This window comes from Somniosus microcephalus, unplaced genomic scaffold, assembly GCF_052327205.1.
Source record: "Somniosus microcephalus isolate GS21.2 unplaced genomic scaffold, FLI_Smic_1.0 unresolved_chr2, whole genome shotgun sequence".
Classification (NCBI taxonomy): Eukaryota; Metazoa; Chordata; class Chondrichthyes; order Squaliformes; family Somniosidae; genus Somniosus; species Somniosus microcephalus.
This window is the reverse complement of record NW_028225180.1, coordinates 7,867,608-7,887,712: the sequence shown is the minus strand read 5'-3', so window position 1 is coordinate 7,887,712 and position 20,105 is coordinate 7,867,608. Positions and strand designations below refer to the sequence as shown.

The window sequence follows — 20,105 nt, the reverse complement described above, 5'->3', positions numbered from 1 at the left end:
GCGGCTCAAAATGGCGTCTCCCGCGCTTTCCTTTCTTCCCCGCTGACGCTGCTCGGCCCTTGAACACCGGCTGCGCTCTGCGCGTTTTCCTGCGCGCCTCTCTCTCTCAGTGACGCTGCTCGGCCCTTGAAAACCGGCTGCACTCTGCTCTCTCTTGTTGATGCCGCTCGGTCCTGAACACCGGCTGCGCCCTGTGCGCTCTACCCGCTCTCTTCTCCCGTCGACGCTGCTCGGCCTTTTTCTGTGCTGTCGGTCGGCTCTAGCCGCCGCTGTCCGGGGAGGGTCTGCGCTGTACCTGTTGCCAGCCCGTTTCACTGGACCACCGTGACTGGAGAACCAAGCCCAGCTCTCAACAGCCTCCCCTGCGATGCTCAAGTCTCCGCTGGATGGTCGACACCCATGCTTCTGGACTCGGCCTTCTTCTTTCACTGTTCTCCAGGAGCGATTCCCTGGGAGGTGATGCAGAGTTGCAGGTAGGTTTGAATCTTCTCGTCGCCACTGTTAGATCCGTGTATCTTGATGTTGTGTGTCCTTCAATAATGAGACAAGAGACTGCAGGGAACAATCAACAGGTGTTTACTGGATGAGGGTTACTCTAAAACTAACTGTACAGATCCCTACTCAGGGTTATATACAGGTGTGGTCACTGCCGGTACTACAGTATACAGGAGCTGTAAAAAGTAGTTCTCCCCTTAAAGGTACATACACTACACTCTCATTCTCCATTTGTGTTACACAGCACAGTTCCGATCCCTAAACCCCACTGCACAGCTTCAGGAGTGATTCTAAGGGGGAATAGTCAGCACAACCCTTATTAAACTGTTGCCTTTCTGTGACTTAATGAACACACGCCTGGATCTGTCTCCCTCTGTTGGTGTCTCTCTGTATCAAAGTACTCAGTCTCACCTTCATCTATCTCCCTCTGGGACAGTGTAGAGGGAGCTTTACTCTGTATCTAACCCGTGCTGTACCTGCCCTGGGAGTGTTTGATGGGACAGTGTAGAGGGAGCTTTACTCTGTATCTAACCCGTGCTGTACCTGCCCTGGGAGTGTTTGATGGGACAGTGTAGAGGGAGCTTTACTCTGTATCTAACCCGTGCTGTACCTGCCCTGGGAGTGTTTGATGGGTCAGTGTAGAGGGAGCTTTACTCTGTATCTAACCCATGCTATACCTGCCCTGGGGGTGTATGATGGGACAGTGTAGCGGGAGCTTTACTCTGTATCTAACCTGTGCTGTACCTGCCCTGGGAGTGTTTGATGGGGCAGTGTAAAGTGAGCGTTACTCTGTATCTAACCCGTGCTGTACCTGCCCTGGGAGTGTTTGATGGGTCAGTGTCGAGGGAGCTTTACTCTGTATCTAACCCATGCTATACCTGCCCTGGGGGTGTATGATGGGGCAGTGTCGAGGGAGATTTACTCTGTATCTAACCCGTGCTGTTCCTGTCCTGGGAGTGTTTGATGGGACAGTGTAGAGGGAGCTCTACTCTGTGTCTAACCCGTACTGTACCTGCCCTTGGAGTGTTTGATGGGATAGTGTAGAGGGAGCTTTACTCTGTATCTAACCCGTGCTGTACCTCCCCTGTGAGTGTTTGATGGGACAGTGTAGAGGGAGCTTTACTCTGTATCTATCCCGTGCTGTACCTGCCCTGGGAGTGTTTGATGGGACAATGTAAAGGGAGCTTTACTCTGTATCTAACACGTGCTGTACCTGCCCTGGGAGTGTTTGATGGGACAATGTAGAGGGAGCTTTACTCTGTATCTAACCCATGATGTATCTGCCCTGGGAGTGTTTGATGGGACAGTGTTGGGGGAGCTTTACTCTGTATCTAACACGTGCTGTACCTGCCCTGGGAGTGTTTGATGGGACAGTGTGGAGGGAGTTTTACTCTGTATCTAACCCGTGCTGTACCTGCCCTGGGAGTGTTTGATGGGACAGTGTAGAGGGAGCTTTACTTTGTATCTAACACGTGCTGTACCTGCCCTGGGAGTATTTGATGGGACAATGTAGAGGGAGCTTTACTTTGTATCTAACACGTGCTGTGCCAGCCCTGGGAGTGTTTGATGGGACAATGTAGAGGGAGCTTTACTTTGTATCTAACCCGTGCTGTGCCAGCCCTGGGGGTGTTTGATGGGACAGTGTGGAGGGAGCTTTATTCTGTATCTAACCCGTGCTGTACCTGCCCTGGGGCAGTGTGCAGGGAGTTTTAGGGTTATAAAGGATTATAAATGGTTATAAAACAGAAAATGCTGGAAATACTCAGCAGGTCAGGCAGCATCTGTGGAGAGAGAAACAGAGTTCATGTTGCAGGTCGATGACCCTTCGTCAGGGGTTCGGATGGTTCTGACCCACAGTCCCAAAGGGCGAGAGGTGAGTGCTTGACCCCCGATATGGAAGGTGGTGACGTGTGAGGGGAGAGCGCAGTGACGTGTGAGGAGGGAGTGCGGTGACGTGTGAGGGGAGAGCGCAGTGACGTGTGAGGAGGGAGTGCGGTGACGTGTGAGGAGGGAGTGCGGTGACGTGTGAGGAGGGAGTGCGGTGACGTGTGAGGGGAGAGCGCAGTGACGTGTGAGGAGGGAGTGCGGTGACGTGTGAGGGGAGAGCGCAGTGACGTGTGAGGAGGGAGTGCGGTGACGTGTGAGGAGGGAGTGCGGTGACGTGTGAGGAGGGAGTGCGGTGACGTGTGAGGGGAGAGCGCAGTGACGTGTGAGGAGGGAGTGCGGTGACGTGTGAGGGGAGAGCGCAGTGACGTGTGAGGAGGGAGTGCGGTGACGTGTGAGGGGAGAGCGCAGTGACGTGCGAGGAGGGAGTGCGGTGACGTGTGAGGAGGGAGTGCGGTGACGTGTGAGGGGAGAGCGCAGTGACGTGTGAGGAGGGAGTGCGGTGACGTGTGAGGAGGGAGTGCGGTGACGTGTGAGGGGAGAGCGCAGTGACGTGTGAGGAGGGAGTGCGGTGACGTCATATGTGGAGCGTGTTGACGTTTGTAGAGGGAGCGCGATGATGTAGCGAGTAGGAGCGCGGTGACGTCAGAGGGGAATGTGTTGATGTGTCAGGGTGGAGCGCGGTGACGTCATAGGGAAATGGGTAGGTGTGTCAGGGGGAGCGCGGTGACGTCATAGGGAAATGGGTAGGCGTGTCAGGGGGAGCGCGGTGACGTCATAGGGAAATGGATAGACGTGTCAGGGGGAGCGCGGTGACGTCATAGGGAAATGGGTAGACATGTCAGGGGGAGTGCGGTGACATCATAGGGAAATGGGTAGACATGTCAGGGGGAGTGCGGTGACATCATAGGGAAATGGGTAGGTGTGTCAGGGGGAGCGCGGTGACGTCATAGGGAAATGGATAGACGTGTCAGGGGGAGCGCGGTGACGTCATAGGGAAATGGATAGACGTGTCAGGGGGAGCGCGGTGACGTCATAGGGAAATGGATAGACGTGTCAGGGGGAGCGCGGTGACGTCATAGGGAAATGGATAGACGTGTCAGGGGGAGTGCGGTGACATCATAGGGAAATGGGTAGACATGTCAGGGGGAGTGCGGTGACATCATAGGGAAATGGGTAGACATGTCAGGGTGGAGCGTGGTGACGTCATAAGGAAATGGATAGACATGTCAGAGTGGAGCGCGGTGACGTCATAGGGAAATGGGTAGGCGTGTCAGGGGGCAGCGCGGTGACGTCATAGGGAAATGGTTATGCGTGTCAGGGGAACGGATGACGTCATAGGGAAATGGGGCTGCGTGTCAGGGGAACGGGTGACGTCATAGGGAAATGCGTAGACGTGTCGGGGGGAGCGCGTTGCCGTTATAGGGAAATGAATAGACGTGTCGGAGGGGAGCGCGGTGACGTCAGACGCAGGGCCGATGGCCGGGGTTTTCGACATTGATATGGGGACCGAGAGCGAGGAGGCGGCGGAGGAAGAGGTGAGGGGATCGGGGATCGGGGCCGGGTCCCGGGGGGGGGGAGAGGCTCAGTGTGCGGTCCCCGGGGCTGGGTTCCCGGGGCTCGGTGTGCGGTCCCGGGGCTGGGTCCCCGGGGCTCGGCGTGCGGTCCCGGGGCTGGGTCCCCGGGGCTCGGCGTGCGGTCCCCGGGGCTCGGTCCGCGGTCCCCGGGGCTGGGTGTCCGGTCCCCGGGGCTGGGTGTCCGGTACCCGGTCCCCGGGGCTGGGTGTCCGGTACCCGGTCCCCGGGGCTGGGTGTCCGGTCCCCGGTCCCCGGGGCTGGGTGTCCGGTCCCCGGGGCTCGGTCCGCGGTCCCCGGGGCTGGGTGTCCGGTCCCCGGGGCTGGGTGTCCGGTACCCGGTCCCCGGGGCTGGGTGTCCGGTCCCCGGTCCCCGGGGCTGGGTGTCCGGTCCCCGGGGGCTGGGTCCCCGGGGCTGGGTGTCCGGTCCCCGGTCCCCGGGGCTGGGTGTCCGGTCCCCGGGGGCTGGGTCCCCGGGGCTGGGTGTCCGGTCCCCGGGGCTCGGTCCGCGGTCCCCGGGGCTGGGTGTCCGGTCCCTGGTGTCCGGTCCCCGGGGCTGGGTGTCCGGGGCTGGGTGTCCGGGGCTGGGTGTCCGGTCCCCGGGGCTGGGTGTCCAGTCCCCGGGGCTGGGTGTCCGGGGCTGGGTGTCCAGTCCCCGGGGCTGGGTGTCCGGGGCTGGGTGTCCGGTCCCCGGGGCTGGGTGTCCAGGAATCGGTGTCCGGTCCCCGGGGCTCGGTGTCCGCGGCTCGGTTCCCGGGGCTGGGTGTCCGGTCCCCCGGGGCTGGGTGTCCGGTCCCCCGGGGCTGGGTGTCCGGGGATGGTGCAGGGTGGCGGGGAGACTCCAGTGATGCCTCTGTGTTAATTCCTTGTCTCCTTTCTTGATTCCAGGAGGAGGAGCCGATAGAATGGACTCTGCGACAGTGAGTGGATTTCTCTCTCCTCTCTGCCAGTCGCTCGCTCGCTGGTGTAACAGGCGGAGAGCCCGGCGCTGAAGGATGGAGCACTGGAGCCCGGCCCTGCCCGTTATATCGTCGCCGTAGGAGGGGACGATCCTCTCTCTGAATCGCTCTCTGTTACGATCCTCTCTCTGAATCGCTCTCTGTTACGATCCTCTCTCTGAATCGCTCTCTGTTACGATCCTCTCTGAATCGCTCTCTGTTACGATCCTCTCTCTGAATCGCTCTCTGTTACGATCCTCTCTCTGAATCGCTCTCTGTTACGATCCTCTCTCTGAATCGCTCTCTGTTACGATCCTCTCTGAATCGCTCTCTGTTACGATCTTCTCTGAATCGCTCTCTGTTACGATCCTCTCTCTGAATCGCTCTCTGTTACGATCCTCTCTGAATCGCTCTCTGTTACGATCTTCTCTGAATCGCTCTCTGTTACGATCCTCTCTGAATCGCTCTCTGTTACGATCCTCTCTTTGAATCGCTCTCTGTTACGATCCTCTCTCTGAATTGCTCTCTGTTACGATCCTCTATCTGAATCGCTCTCTGTTACGATCCTCTCTTTGAATCGCTCTCTGTTACGATCCTCTCTGAATCGCTCTCTGTTACGATCCTCTCTCTGAATCGCTCTCTGTTACGATCCTCTCTCTGAATCGCTCTGTTACGATCCTCTCTCTGAATCGCTCTCTGTTACGATCCTCTCTCTGAATCGCTCTCTGTTACGATCCTCTCTCTGAATCGCTCTGTTACGATCCTCTCTCTGAATCGTTCTCTGTTACGATCCTCTCTCTGAATCGCTCTCTGTTACGATCCTCTCTCTGAATCGCTCTCTGTTACGATCCTCTCTCTGAATCGCTCTCTGTTACGATCCTCTCTCTGAATCGCTCTCTGTTACGATCCTCTCTCTGAATCGCTCTGTTACGATCCTCTCTCTGAATCGTTCTCTGTTACGATCCTCTCTCTGAATCGCTCTCTGTTACGATCCTCTCTCTGAATCGCTCTCTGTTACGATCCTCTCTCTGATTCGGTCTCCTGTCTTGCTCCATCTGCTGCAGGGAAGCGGGTCGTTGCGAGGAGATCGAGATTTCCGAAAGCAACGTCAACCGAGGCCCGGAGGTCGTTGGCCCTGATTGCTTCGAGCTGCTGCGTGTGCTCGGGAAAGGAGCCTATGGCAAGGTACTGGAGCTGGGGGGGAGCGGGGCAAGGTACTGGAGCCGGGGGGGAGCGGGGCAAGGTACTGGAGCGGGCGGAGCATGAAGGGTTGTAGGACTGGAGGAGGTTACAGAGATGGGGAGGGTTGTAGGGGCTGGAGGAGTTTACAGAGGTAGGGAGGGTTGTAGGGGCTGGGGGAGGTTACAGAGGTAGGGAGGTTTGTGGGGCTGGAGGAGGTTACAGAGATAGGCAGGATTGTGGGGCTGGAGAAGGTTACAGAGAGGGAGGGGTGTAGGGCCTGGAGGAGGTTGCAGAGATAGGGAGGGTTGTAGGGCTGGAGGAGGTTACAGAGTTAGGGCGTGTTGTGGGGCTGGAGGAGGTTACAGAGATAGGGAGGGTTGTAGGGCTGGAGGAGGTTACAGAGATAGGGAGGGTTGTAGGGGCTGGAGGAGGTTACAGAGATAGGGAGGGTTGTAGGGGCTGGAGGAGGTTACAGAGATAGGGAGGGTTGTAGGGCTGGAGGAGGTGACAGGGAGGGTTGTGGGCTGGAGGAGGTGACAGATGGGGAGTGTGGTAGGGGCTGGAGGAGGTTACAGAGATAGGGAGGGTTGTAGGGGCTGGAGGAGGTTACAGAGATAGGGAGGGTTGTAGGGCTGGAGGAGGTTACAGAGATGGGGAGGATTGTAGGGGATGGAGGAGGTTACAGAGATAGGGAGGGTTGTAGGACTGGAGGAGGTTACAGAGATGGGGAGGGTTGTCCGGGCTGGAGGAGTTTACAGAGGTAGGGAGGTTTGTGGGGCTGGAGGAGGTTACAGAGATAGTGAAGGTTGTAGGGACTGGAGGGGGTTAGAGAGATCAGGAGGGTTGTAGGGCTGGAGGAGGTTACAGAGATAGGGAGGGTTGATGGGGCTGGAGGAGGTTACAGAGATAGGGAGGGTTGATGGGGCTGGAGGAGGTTACAGAGATAGGGAGGGTTGTAGGGCTGGCGGAGGTTACAGAGATAGGGAGGGTTGTAGGGGCTGGAGGAGGTTACAGAGATAGGGAGAGTTGTAGGGGCTGGAGACGGTTACACCGGGCGGCGGTGCCCGAAAGCGAACCCGGTCGGCCAGTTTCAAGTGCGGAATTGAGCCCTGCCCTCTGCGGCCGGAAACATGGAATTGCTTTGATTAACCATTTCCAGTTGTCCTGTTCGCCGGATTTGTACGGACCCGGTTGCAGGTTTGTATCTCTGGGCTGCCGAGTCTGATTACTCCAAGTGTGGCTGTGACGTGTCGGGCAATGCCAGCTGTCATAGAAACATAGAAGATAGGAGCAGGAGTCGGCCATTCGGCCCCTCGAGCCTGCTCCGCCATTCGATGAGATCATGGCTGATCATCCAAATTCAGTACCCTGTCCCTGCCTTCTGCCCATATCCCTTGATACCTTTAGCTCTAAGAAATATATCTAACTCCTTCTTGAATATATTTAAAGACTTGGCCTCAACCGCCTTCTGTGGTAGAGAATTCCACAGGTTCACCACTCTCTGGGTGAAGAAATTCTTCCTCATCTCTGTCCTAAATGGCTTACCCCTTATCCTTAGACTATGACCCCTGGTTCTGGACTCTCCGACCATCTGGAACATTCTACCTGCATCTAGTTTGTCCAGACCTGTCAGAATGTTATAAGTTTCGATGAGATCCCCTCTCATTCTTCTAAACTCCAGCGAGTATAAGCCCAAACGACCCAATCTCTCCTCATACGTCATTCCTGCCATCCCAGGGATCATCCTTGTGAATCTTCGCTGAACTCCTTCCAGGGCAAGAACATCCTTCCTCAGATAAGGTGACCAAAACTGCACACAGTACTCAAGGTGTGGTCTCACCAAGGCCCTGTACAACTGCAGCAAGACATCCTTGTTCCTGTACTCAAACCCTTTTGCTATGAAGGCCAACATACCATTTGCCTTCTTCACCGCCTGCTGCACCTGCATGCTTACCTTCAGCGACTGGTACACAAGGACACCCAGGTCTCGTTGCACTTCCCCTTCTCCCAATCTATTGCCATTCAGATAATAGTCTGCCTTTCTGTTTTTGACACCAAAGTGGATAACCTCGCATTTATCCACGTTATATTGCATCTGCCACGCTTCTGCCCAATCACCCAACCTGTCCAAATCATCCTGGAGTTTCTCGGTATGCTCCTCGCAGCACACACGCCCACCCAGCTTTGTGTCGTCTGCAAACTTGGAGATATTACATCTAGTTCCCTTATCCAGATCATTAATGTATATTGTGAATAGCTGGGGTCCAAGGACCGATCCCTGCGGTACCCCACTAGTCACTGCCTGCCACTCGGAAAAAGACCCGTTAATTCCTACTCTCTGCTTTCTGTCCGCCAACCAGTTCTCTATCCAAGTCAATACCTTGCCCCCAATCCCATGTGCCTTAACTTTACACGCTAATCTCTTATGCGGGACCTTATCGAAAGCCTTTTGAAAGTCCAAATACACCACATCTACTGGTTCTCCCTTATCTATTTTCCCAGTTACATCCTCCAAAAAATTCCAGTAGATTAGTCAGGCACGATTTACCTTTTGTAAATCCATGTTGACTTTGTCCGATCCTGTCACTGTTTTCCAAGTGCTCAGCTATTACATCCTTTATAATGGACTCTAGCATTTTCCCCACTACCGATGTCAGGCTTACCGGTCTGTAATTCCCCGCTTTCTCTCTACCACCCTTTTTGAATAGTGGGGTAACATTAGCTACCCTCCAATCCATGGGTACAGTTCCAGATTCCAGCGAATTTTGGAAGATGATCAGCAATGCATCTACTATTTCTAGGGCCACTTCCTTAAGTACCCTAGGATGTAGATTATCAGGCCCTGGGGATTTATCGGCCTTCAATCCCATCAATTTCCCCAACACCATTTCCCTACAAATACTGATTTCTTTCAGTTCCTCCCTCTCATCAGACCCTATGCTCTCCAACATCTCTGGGAGGTTATTTGTGTCCTCCTTTGTGAAGACAACCAAAATATGCATTTAATTGGTCTGCCATTTCTTTGTTCCCCATTATAACTTCCCCTGCTTCTGACTGCAAGGGACCTACACTTGATTTCACTAATCTTTTTCTCTTCACATATCTATAAAAGCTCTTAGTCAGTTTTTATGTTCCTTGCAAGCTTACTTTCATATTCTATTTTCCCCTTCTTAATTAATCCCTTTGTCCTCCTTTGTTGAATCCTAAACTGCTCCCAATCCTCAGGGTTACTGCTTTTTCTGGCCAATTAAATGCCCTCTCTTTGGATCTTGTGCTATCCCTAATTTCCCTTGTTAGCCACGGTTGAGTCACCCTTTTTGTTTTATTCTTATCCCAAACTGGGATGAACAACTTTTGTAGTTCATCCATGCGGTCTTTGAATCTTTGCCATTGCCTATCCACCGTCAACCCTTCGAGTGACATTCCCCAATCAATCCTACCCAATTCGCGCCTCATACCATCGTAGCTTCCTTTATTTAAATTCAGGACCCTAGTCTCCGAGTCAACTACTTCACTCTCCATCCTAATGAAGAATTCGATCATATTATGATCGCTCTGACCCAAGGGGCCTCGTACAACAAGATTGCTAATTAATCCTCTCTAATTACATAATACCCAGTCTAAGATGGCCTGATCTCTGGTTGGTTCCTCGACATATTGGTCCAGGAAACCATCCCGTAAACACTCCAGGAATTCCTCCTCCACAGTATTTTTACTAATTTGGTTAGCCCAATCTATATGCGTGCGATGCTGCTGCTGCTGTTATTATAAGAACATAAGGAATATGAGCAAGAGTCGGCCCCTCGAGCCTGCTCCGCCGTTCAATAAGATCATGGTTGATCATCGACCTCAACTCCACTTTCCCGCCTGATCCCCATATCTTTCTCATTCCCCAAGAATCCCCCCCAAAAATCCAGCTCGGCCTGGAATATACTGAACAACTGAACCTCCACAGCCCTCTGAGGTAGAGAATTCCAAAGATTCACCGCCCTCTGAGTGAAGAAATTCCTCCTTGTCTCAGTCTTGAATGGCCGACTCTTTATCTTGGAAAAGTTGCTGTAAAATTTGCCCATAGACAGAAAGCTCGCACTCAAAGGGGTTCGTGGCCCGTTCTGTACAAAATAAATGGGAGGGAAGATTGGCAGCAGAGTGTCAGATGAGCTGATGGTTACGGAGTGTGGGAGATGGGAGGCCGGCCTGGAGAGGGCTGGCATAGTGGAGTCTGGAGGTGAGGATAGATGGGGGCGTGGGGTCACTGCTTGTAAACGCTGTATTTAACTTTCACAGGTGTTCCAGGTGAGGAAGGTGCAGGGCACAGATTCCGGAACAATCTTCGCCATGAAAGTCCTTAAAAAGGTCAGTGTCATGGGCAGCCCTGTGTTACTGAGTGCTGCTGTTAATCCGGCTCCCTCACACTGTCACTCAGTAACCCCTCTCCCGAGCGCCCTGTGTTACTGACTGTATCTCTACCGACGTTAATCCAGCTCCCTCTCACTGTCACTCAGTAACCCCTCTCCCCAGCGCCCTGTGTTACTGACTGTATCTCTACTGATGCTAATCCAGCACCCTCACACTGTCACTCAGTAACCCCTCTCCCCCAGTGCCCTCTGTTACTGACTGTATCTCTACTGATAATCCAGCTCCCTCACACTGTCACTCAGACACCCCTCTCTCCCCAGCGCCCTGTGTTACTGATTGTATCTCTACTGATGTGAATCCAGCTTCCTCACGCTGTCACTCAGACACCCCTCTCTCCCCAGCGCCCCGTGTTACTGACTGTATCTCTACTGATGTTAATCCAGCTTCCTCACACTGTCACTCCTCTCCCCCAGTGCCCTGTTACTGACTGTATCTCTGCTGATGTTAATCCAGCTCCCTCACACTGTCGCTCAGCAACCCCTCTCCCCCCAGCGCCCTGTGTTACTGACTGTATCTCTACCGACGTTAATCCAGCTCCCTCACACTATCACTCAGTAACCCCTCTCCCCAGTGCCCTGTGTTACTGACTGTTTCTTTGCTGATGTTAATCCGGCTCCCTCGCACTGTCACTAACCCCTCTCCCCAGCGCCGTGTTACTGTATCTCTGCTGATGGCGTATTTCAAACCGACAGGCGTCCATTGTCCGGAATGCGAAGGACACTGCCCACACCAAGGCCGAACGGAACATTCTAGAAATGGTCAAGCACCCGTTCATTGTGGACCTGACGTACGCCTTTCAAACAGACGGGAAACTCTACCTCATTCTCGAGTGCCTTAGCGGTGAGGGCAACAGTCGGGATCGTCCCGTGGGATCTTCCTCGCTCACTCCCGAGCACGGGGCCTACCTCCACCCCCGCACACAGCAGGAACGGCACTGGTTCCATACCCGGCCTGTGCCCTCTCTCACACTCACTCACTCTTACTCTCACTTTCACATACACTCTCACCTACACTCACTCTCTCGCTGACCCAATAATAATTGATAATCAAGGGGCTATAGGGAGGAAGTCATTGTTTTAAGTTCCTATCACTAGAGAACAAGTACTGGGCCAACTAATGGGACTAAAGGCTGACAAGTCCCCTGGGCCTGATGACCTGCATCACAGGGTCTTAAAAGACATGGCTGCAGAGATAGTGGATGCGCTGGTTGTGATCTACCAAAATTTTCTGGATTCTGGAGAGGTCCCGGCGGATTGGAAAACCGCAAATGTAGTGCCCCTATTCAAGAAAGGAGGGAGGCAGAAAGCAGGGAACTGTAGGCCAGTTAGCCTAACATCTGTCATTGGGAAAATGCTGGAATCCATTATTGAGGTAATGGCAGAACATTGAGAAAATCATAATACAATCCAGCAGAGTCAACATGGTTTTAGGAAAGGGAAATCGTGTTTGACAAATTTACTGGAGTTCTTTGAGGATGTAATGAGCAGGGCGGATAAAGGGGAACCAGTAGATGTGGTGTATTTAGATTTTCAGAAGTCATTCGATAAGGTGCCACATAAAAGGTTACTGCACAAGATAAGAGCTCACAGAGTTGGGGGTAATATATTAGCATGGATAGAGGATTGGCTAACTAACAGAAAACAGAGAGTCGGGATAAATGGGTCATTTTCCGGTTGGCAAACGGTAACTAGTGGGGTGCCACAGGGATCAGTGCTGGGGCCTCAACTATATACAATCTGTATTAATGACTTGGATCAAGGGACCAGGTGTATTGTATCACAAATTTGCTGATGATACAAAGATAGGTGGGAAAGCAAGTTGTGAAGAGGACACAGAGTCTGCAAAGGTATACAGATAGGTTAAGTGAGTGGGCAAAAATTTGGCAGATGGAGTATAATGTGGGAAAATGTGAGGTTATCCACTTTGGTAGGAAAAATAAAAAAGCAAATTATTATTTAAATGGAGAGAGATTACAAAATGCTGCGGTACAGAGGGATCTGGGGGTCCTCGTACATGAAACACAAAAAGTTAGCATGCAGGTACAGCAAGTAATTAGGAAGGCTAATGGAATGTTGGTCTTTATTGCAAGGGGGATGGAGTATAAAAGTAGGGAAGTCCTGCTACAACTGTACAGGGCGTTGGTGAGACCACACCTGGAGTACTGCGTACAGTTCTGGTCTCCTTATTTAAGGAAGGATATACATGCATTGGAGGCAGTTCAGAGACGATTCACTAGGTTGATTCCTGGGATGAAGGGGTTGACATATGACGAAAGGTTGAGCAGGTTGGGCCTATACTCATTGGAGTTTAGAAGAATGAGAGGTGATCTTATCGAAACATAAGACTCTGAGGGGGATTGACAAGGTAGATGCTGAGAGGATGTTTCCCCTCGTGGGGAAATCTAGAACTAGGGGGCACAGTTTTAGAATAAGGGACGCCCAATTAAAACGGAGATGAGGAGGAATTTCTTCTGAGGGTTGTGAATCTGTGGAATTCCCTGCCCCAGAGAGCTGTGGAGGCTGGGTCATTGAATATAGTTAAGGTGGAGATTGACAGATTTTTGAACGATAAGGGAGTCGAGGATTATGGGGAGTGGGCAGGGAAGTGGAGTTGAGGCCAAGATCAGGTCAGCCACGATCTCATTGAATGGCGGAGCAGGCTCGAAGGGCCGAATGGCCGACTCCTACTATTTCTAATGTTCACCCGCCCTCTCACACCACCCGCACACAGGAAAGGCCAAGGCTCCCGCCCCGCCCCGGCCTGTGCTGAGTGAGCTCATCTTCCCCGGAGCAGGGGGTTGGGGTTGAAGGGCGAGAGCTGCAGAACTCTGTACCCTGTTGACATGCAACATTTTTCCCCTTCAGGTGGTGAACTCTTTATGCAGTTGGAACGAGAGGGAATATTCATGGAGGACACTGCCTGGTGAGGCTGGAATAACATCCCTCAGGGCCAGCTGCTTCTACACAGACTCCGGCCCCCAACACTGGGTACCAGACCCAGCCTTAACGTCAGCAGAGATACAGTAACACAGGGCGCTTCGGGGCGGGGTTATATCAGGGAGCTGGATTAACATCAGTAGAGATACAGTCAGTAACATGGCGCTGGGGACAGGGGTTACTGAGTGACAGTGTGATGGAGCTGGATTAACATCAGTAGAGATACAGTCAGTGACACAGGGCGCTGGGGGAGAGGGGTTACTGAGTGAGAGTGTGAGGGAGCTGGATTAACATCAGTAGAGATACAGTCAGTAACAGGGCGCTGGGGGAGAGGGGTTACTGAGTGACAGTGTGATGGAGCTGGATTAACATCAGTAGAGATACAGTCAGTAACATGGCGCTGGGGACAGGGGTTACTGAGTGACAGTGTGAGGGAGCTGGATTAACATCAGTAGAGATACAGTCAGTAACACAGGGCGCTGGGGGAAAGGGGTTACTGAGTGACAGTGTGATGGAGCTGGATTAACATCAGTAGACATACAGTCAGTAACACAGGGCGCTGGGGAGAGGGGTTACTGAGTGAGAGTGTGAGGGGGCTGGATTAACATCAGTAGAGATACAGTCAGCAACACAGGGCGCTGGGGAGAGGGGTTACTGAGTGAGAGTGTGAGGGGGCTGGATTAACATCAGTAGAGATACAGTCAGTAACACAGGGCGCTGGCGAGGATACGGTGCAGTTCAGTTGGAACGGAGCTTTCTCCAGTGTTCGATCCTAACCCTTTTCTCTTCTCTTGCTCCTCACCAGTTTCTACCTGGGAGAGATCACTCTGGCCCTGGGACACCTGCACTCGAATGGTATCATTTACCGAGATTTGAAACCAGAGAATATCATGCTGAACCGGCAAGGTACGGGGTAGAGTCCGGTCTGTGATGTGTCGGGGCATGGGACTGACTCACGGTGAGAAACGGCTCACCCCTCATCCCTCCCCTCTCATCTCCCCACTCTACTCTCCCTCTCCCTCCACCTCCATTCCCCATCTCTCTCTGCCTCCGACAGTGCGGCGCTCCCTCAGTGCAGCGCTCCCTCAATACAGCCCCTCCGACAGTGCAGCGCTCCCTCAGTACTGCCCCTGCGACAGTGCAGCGCTCCCTCAGTACTGCCCCTGCGACAGTGCAGCGCTCCCTCGTACTGTTCCTCTGACAGTGCAGCGCTCCCTCAGTACTGCCCCTGCGACAATGCAGCGCTCCCTCAGTACTGCCCCTGCGACAGTACTGCCCCTGCGACAATGCAGCACTCCCTCAGTACTGTTCCTCTGACAGTGCAGCGCTCCCTCAGTACTGTTCCTCTGACAGTGCAGCGCTCCCTCAGTACTGCCCCTACCACAGTGCCGCGCTCCCTCAGTACTGCCCCTCAGACAGTGCAGCACTCCCTCAGTACTGCCTCTCCGCCAGTGCAGCGCTCCCTCAGTACTGTTCCTCTGACAGTGCAGCACTCCCTCAGTACTGCCCCTCCGACAGTGCAGCGCTCCCTCAGTATTGGCACCGGGGAGGGTCGGCCTGGATTATGGGGCACAAGTCTCTGGAGTGGGGGCTGGAACCTATGGCCTTACTCCAAGGCAAGAGAGTGAGACCCACTGAGATCCAGTGAGCCACAGCTGGCACTTGGAGGACATGACCTTGAGACACTGCTACCTGATTGGTCACCATCAGATGCGGAGCCGGAGCGGCGAGACAGAGATTGACAGTGATCCCGGGTCATGCTCCCAGTGCCATTGTATGTTTGTGTTTGCAGGTCACGTGAAGCTGACTGACTTCGGTCTGTGTAAGGAATCGATCCATGATGGAGCAGTGACGCACACATTCTGTGGCACTATCGAGTACATGTGAGTGCGAGAGGGAGGGGCTTCAATGGGAGAGTCGGGATAGAGGGATAGACTGATGGGAGAGTTAGAGGACTAGAGGGATAGACTGATGGGAGAGTTAGGGGACTAGAGGGATAGACTGATGGGAGAGTTAGGGGACTAGAGGGATAGACTGATGGGAGAGTTAGGGGACTCGAGGGATAGACTGATGGGAGAGTTAGGGGACTAGAGGGATAGACTGATGGGAGAGTTGGGGGACTAGAGGGATAGACTGATGGGAGAGTTAGGGGACTAGAGGGATAGACTGATGGGAGAGTTGGGGGACTCGAGGGATAGACTGATGGGAGAGTTAGGGGACTAGAGGGATAGACTGATGGGAGAGTTAGGGGACTAGAGGGATAGACTGATGGGAGAGTTAGGGGACTAGGGGGATAGACTGATGGGAGAGTTAGGGGACTAGAGGGATAGACTGATGGGAGAGTTAGGGGACTAGAGGGATAGACTGATGGGAGAGTTAGGGGACTAGAGGGATAGACTGATGGGAGAGTTAGGGGACTAGAGGGATAGACTGATGGGAGAGTTAGGGGACTAGAGGGATAGACTGATGGGAGAGTTAGGGGACTAGAGGGATAGACTGATGGGAGAGTTAGGGGACTCGAGGGAGAGACTGATGGGAGAGTTAGGGGACTAGGGGGATAGACTGATGGGAGAGTTAGGGGACTCGAGGGATAGACTGATGGGAGAGTTAGGGGACTCGAGGGATAGACTGATGGGAGAGTTGGGGGACTAGAGGGATAGACTGATGGGAGAGTTAGAGGACTAGGGGGATAGACTGATGGGAGAGTTAGGGGACTAGAGGGATAGACTGATGGGAGAGTTAGAGGACTAGAGGGATAGACTGATGGGAGAGTTAGGGGACGAGAGGGATAGACTGATGGGAGAGTTAGAGGACTAGAGGGATAGACTGATGGGAGAGTTAGGGGACTAGAGGGATAGACTGATGGGAGAGTTAGGGGACTAGAGGGATAGACTGATGGGAGAGTTAGGGGACTAGGGGGATAGACTGATGGGAGAGTTGGGGGACTAGAGGGATAGACTGATGGGAGAGTTGGGGGACTAGAGGGATAGACTGATGGGAGAGTTGGGGGACTAGAGGGATAGACTGATGGGAGAGTTAGGGGACTAGAGGGATAGACTGATGGGAGAGTTAGGGGACTCGAGGGATAGACTGATGGGAGAGTTAGGGGACTCGAGGGATAGACTGATGGGAGAGTTAGGGGACTAGAGGGATAGACTGATGGGAGAGTTAGGGGACTAGGGGGATAGACTGATGGGAGAGTTAGGGGACTAGAGGGATAGACTGATGGGAGAGTTAGGGGACTAGAGGGATAGACTGATGGGAGAGTTAGGGGACTAGAGGGATAGACTGATGGGAGAGTTAGGGAACTAGAGGGATAGACTGATGGGAGAGTTAGGGGACTAGAGGGATAGACTGATGGGAGAGTTAGAGGACTAGAGGGATAGACTGATGGGAGAGTTAGGGGACTAGAGGGATAGACTGATGGGAGAGTTACGGGACTAGAGGGATAGACTGATGGGAGAGTTGGGGGACTAGGGGGATAGACTGATGGGAGAGTTAGGGGACTAGAGGGATAGACTGATGGGAGAGCTGGGGACTCGAGGGATAGACTGATGGGAGAGTTAGGGGACTAGAGGGATAGACTGATGGGAGAGTTAGGGGACTAGAGGGATAGACTGATGGGAGAGTTGGGGGACTAGGGGGATAGACTGATGGGAGAGTTAGAGGACTAGAGGGATAGACTGATGGGAGAGTTAGGGGACTCGAGGGATAGACTGATGGGAGAGTTAGAGGACTAGAGGGATAGACTGATGGGAGAGTTAGGGGACTAGAGGGATAGACTGATGGGAGAGTTAGGGGACTAGGGGGATAGACTGATGGGAGAGTTCGGGGACTCGAGGGATAGACTGATGGGAGAGTTAGGGGACTAGAGGGATAGACTGATGGGAGAGTTAGGGGACTAGAGGGATAGACTGATGGGAGAGTTGGGGGACTCGAGGGATAGACTGATGGGAGAGTTAGGGGACTAGAGGGATAGACTGATGGGAGAGTTACGGGACTAGAGGGATAGACTGATGGGAGAGTTAGGGGACTCGAGGGATAGACTGATGGGAGAGTTAGGGGACTCGAGGGATAGACTGATGGGAGAGTTAGGGGACTAGGGGGATAGACTGATGGGAGAGTTAGGGGACTCGAGGGATAGACTGATGGGAGAGTTAGGGGACTCGAGGGATAGACTGATGGGAGAGTTAGGGGACTAGAGGGATAGACTCATGGGAGAGTTAGGGGACTAGGGGGATAGACTGATGGGAGAGTTAGGGGACTAGAGGGATAGACTGATGGGAGAGTTGGGGGACTCGAGGGATAGACTGATGGGAGAGTTAGGGGACTAGAGGGATAGACTGATGGGAGAGTTAGGGGACGAGAGGGATAGACTGATGGGAGAGTTAGGGGACTAGAGGGATAGACTGATGGGAGAGTTAGGGGACTAGGGGGATAGACTGATGGGAGAGTTAGGGGACTAGGGGGATAGACTGATGGGAGAGTTAGGGGACTAGAGGGATAGACTGATGGGAGAGTTGGGGGACTCGAGGGATAGACTGATGGGAGAGTTAGAGGACTAGAGGGATAGACTGATGGGAGAGTTAGGGGACTAGAGGGATAGACTGATGGGAGAGTTAGGGGACTAGAGGGATAGACTGATGGGAGAGTTAGGGGACTCGAGGGATGGACTGATGGGAGAGTTAGGGGACTAGGGGGATAGACTGATGGGAGAGTTAGGGGACTAGAGGGATAGACTGATGGGAGAGTTAGGGGACTAGGGGGATAGACTGATGGGAGAGTTGGGGGACTCGAGGGATAGACTGATGGGAGAGTTAGGGGACTAGGGGGATAGACTGATGGGAGAGTTAGGGGACTAGAGGGATAGACTGATGGGAGAGTTAGAGGACTAGAGGGATAGACTGATGGGAGAGTTGGGGGACTAGAGGGATAGACTGATGGGAGAGTTAGGGGACTCGAGGGATAGACTGATGGGAGAGTTAGGGGACTAGAGGGATAGACTGATGGGAGAGTTAGGGGACTCGAGGGATAGACTGATGGGAGAGTTAGGGGACTAGAGGGATAGACTGATGGGAGAGTTAGGGGACTAGGGGGATAGACTGATGGGAGAGTTAGGGGACTCGAGGGATAGACTGATGGGAGAGTTAGGGGACTCGAGGGATAGACTGATGGGAGAGTTAGGGGACTCGAGGGATAGACTGATGGGAGAGTTAGGGGACTCGAGGGATAGACTGATGGGAGAGTTAGGGGACTAGAGGGATAGACTGATGGGAGAGTTAGGGGACTAGAGGGATAGACTGATGGGAGAGTTAGGGGACTAGAGGGATAGACTGATGGGAGAGTTGGGGGACTAGAGGGATCGACTGATGGGAGAGTTGGGGGACTAGAGGGATAGACTGATGGGAGAGTTAGGGGACTAGAGGGATAGACTGATGGGAGAGTTAGGGGACTAGGGGGATAGACTGATGGGAGAGTTAGGGGACTAGAGGGATCGACTGATGGGAGAGTTAGGGGACTAGAGGGATAGACTGATGGGAGAGTTAGGGGACTCGAGGGATAGACTGATGGGAGAGTTAGGGGACTAGAGGGATAGACTGATGGGAGAGTTAGGGGACTAGGGGGATAGACTGATGGGAGAGTTAGGGGACTAGAGGGATCGACTGATGGGAGAGTTAGGGGACTAGAGGGATAGACTGATGGGAGAGTTAGGGGACTCGAGGGATAGACTGATGGGAGAGTTAGGGGACTAGAGGGAGAGACTGATGGGAGAGTTAGGGGACTCGAGGGATAGACTGATGGGAGAGTTAGGGGACTAGAGGGATAGACTGATGGGAGAGTTAGGGGACTCGAGGGATAGACTGATGGGAGAGTTAGGGGACTAGAGGGATAGACTGATGGGAGAGTTAGGGGACTAGAGGGATAGACTGATGGGAGAGTTAGGGGACTAGAGGGATAGACTGATGGGAGAGTTAGGGGACTAGAGGGATAGACTGATGGGAGAGTTAGGGGACTAGGGGGATAGACTGATGGGAGAGTTAGGGGACTAGAGGGATAGGCTGATGGGAGAGTTGGGGGACTAGAGGGATAGACTGATGGGAGAGTTAGGGGACTAGAGGGATAGACTGATGGGAGAGTTGGGGGACTAGAGGGATAGACTGATGGGAGAGTTAGGGGACTAGAGGGATAGACTGATGGGAGAGTTAGGGGACTAGGGGGATAGACTGATGGGAGAGTTAGGGGACTAGAGGGATAGGCTGATGGGAGAGTTGGGGGACTAGAGGGATAGACTGATGGGAGAGTTAGGGGACTAGAGGGATAGACTGATGGGAGAGTTGGGGGACTAGAGGGATAGACTGATGGGAGAGTTAGGGGACTAGAGGGATAGACTGATGGGAGAGTTAGGGGACTAGAGGGATAGACTGATGGGAGAGTTAGAGGACTAGAGGGATAGACTGATGGGAGAGTTAGGGGACTAGAGGGATAGACTGATGGGAGAGTTAGAGGACTAGGGGGATAGACTGATGGGAGAGTTAGGGGACTAGAGGGATAGACTGATGGGAGAGTTGGGGGACTCGAGGGATAGACTGATGGGAGAGTTAGAGGACTAGAGGGATAGACTGATGGGAGAGTTAGGGGACTAGGGGGATAGACTGATGGGAGAGTTAGGGGACTAG

The 20,105-nt window shown here is 53.4% G+C and overlaps 1 protein-coding gene across 2 annotated transcripts in view; it reads left to right on the top strand.

Annotated features, from left to right (window-relative positions):
- Window positions 1-3,817: 3,817 nt before the first annotated feature.
- Window positions 3,818-20,105, top strand: part of LOC147092066 (ribosomal protein S6 kinase beta-1-like) — a 34,600-nt gene continuing 18,312 nt past the window's right edge. For both annotated transcript variants that reach the window (XM_085975809.1, XM_085975808.1), the window contains exons 1-8: window positions 3,818-3,917; window positions 4,842-4,873; window positions 5,956-6,076; window positions 10,361-10,429; window positions 11,185-11,332; window positions 13,357-13,414; window positions 14,234-14,334; window positions 15,221-15,311. In XM_085975809.1, coding sequence (XP_085831935.1) covers window positions 3,858-3,917; window positions 4,842-4,873; window positions 5,956-6,076; window positions 10,361-10,429; window positions 11,185-11,332; window positions 13,357-13,414; window positions 14,234-14,334; window positions 15,221-15,311 — 680 coding nt within the window. In that variant the 5' untranslated portion in view covers window positions 3,818-3,857. The remainder of the gene's footprint in view (window positions 3,918-4,841; window positions 4,874-5,955; window positions 6,077-10,360; window positions 10,430-11,184; window positions 11,333-13,356; window positions 13,415-14,233; window positions 14,335-15,220; window positions 15,312-20,105) is intronic.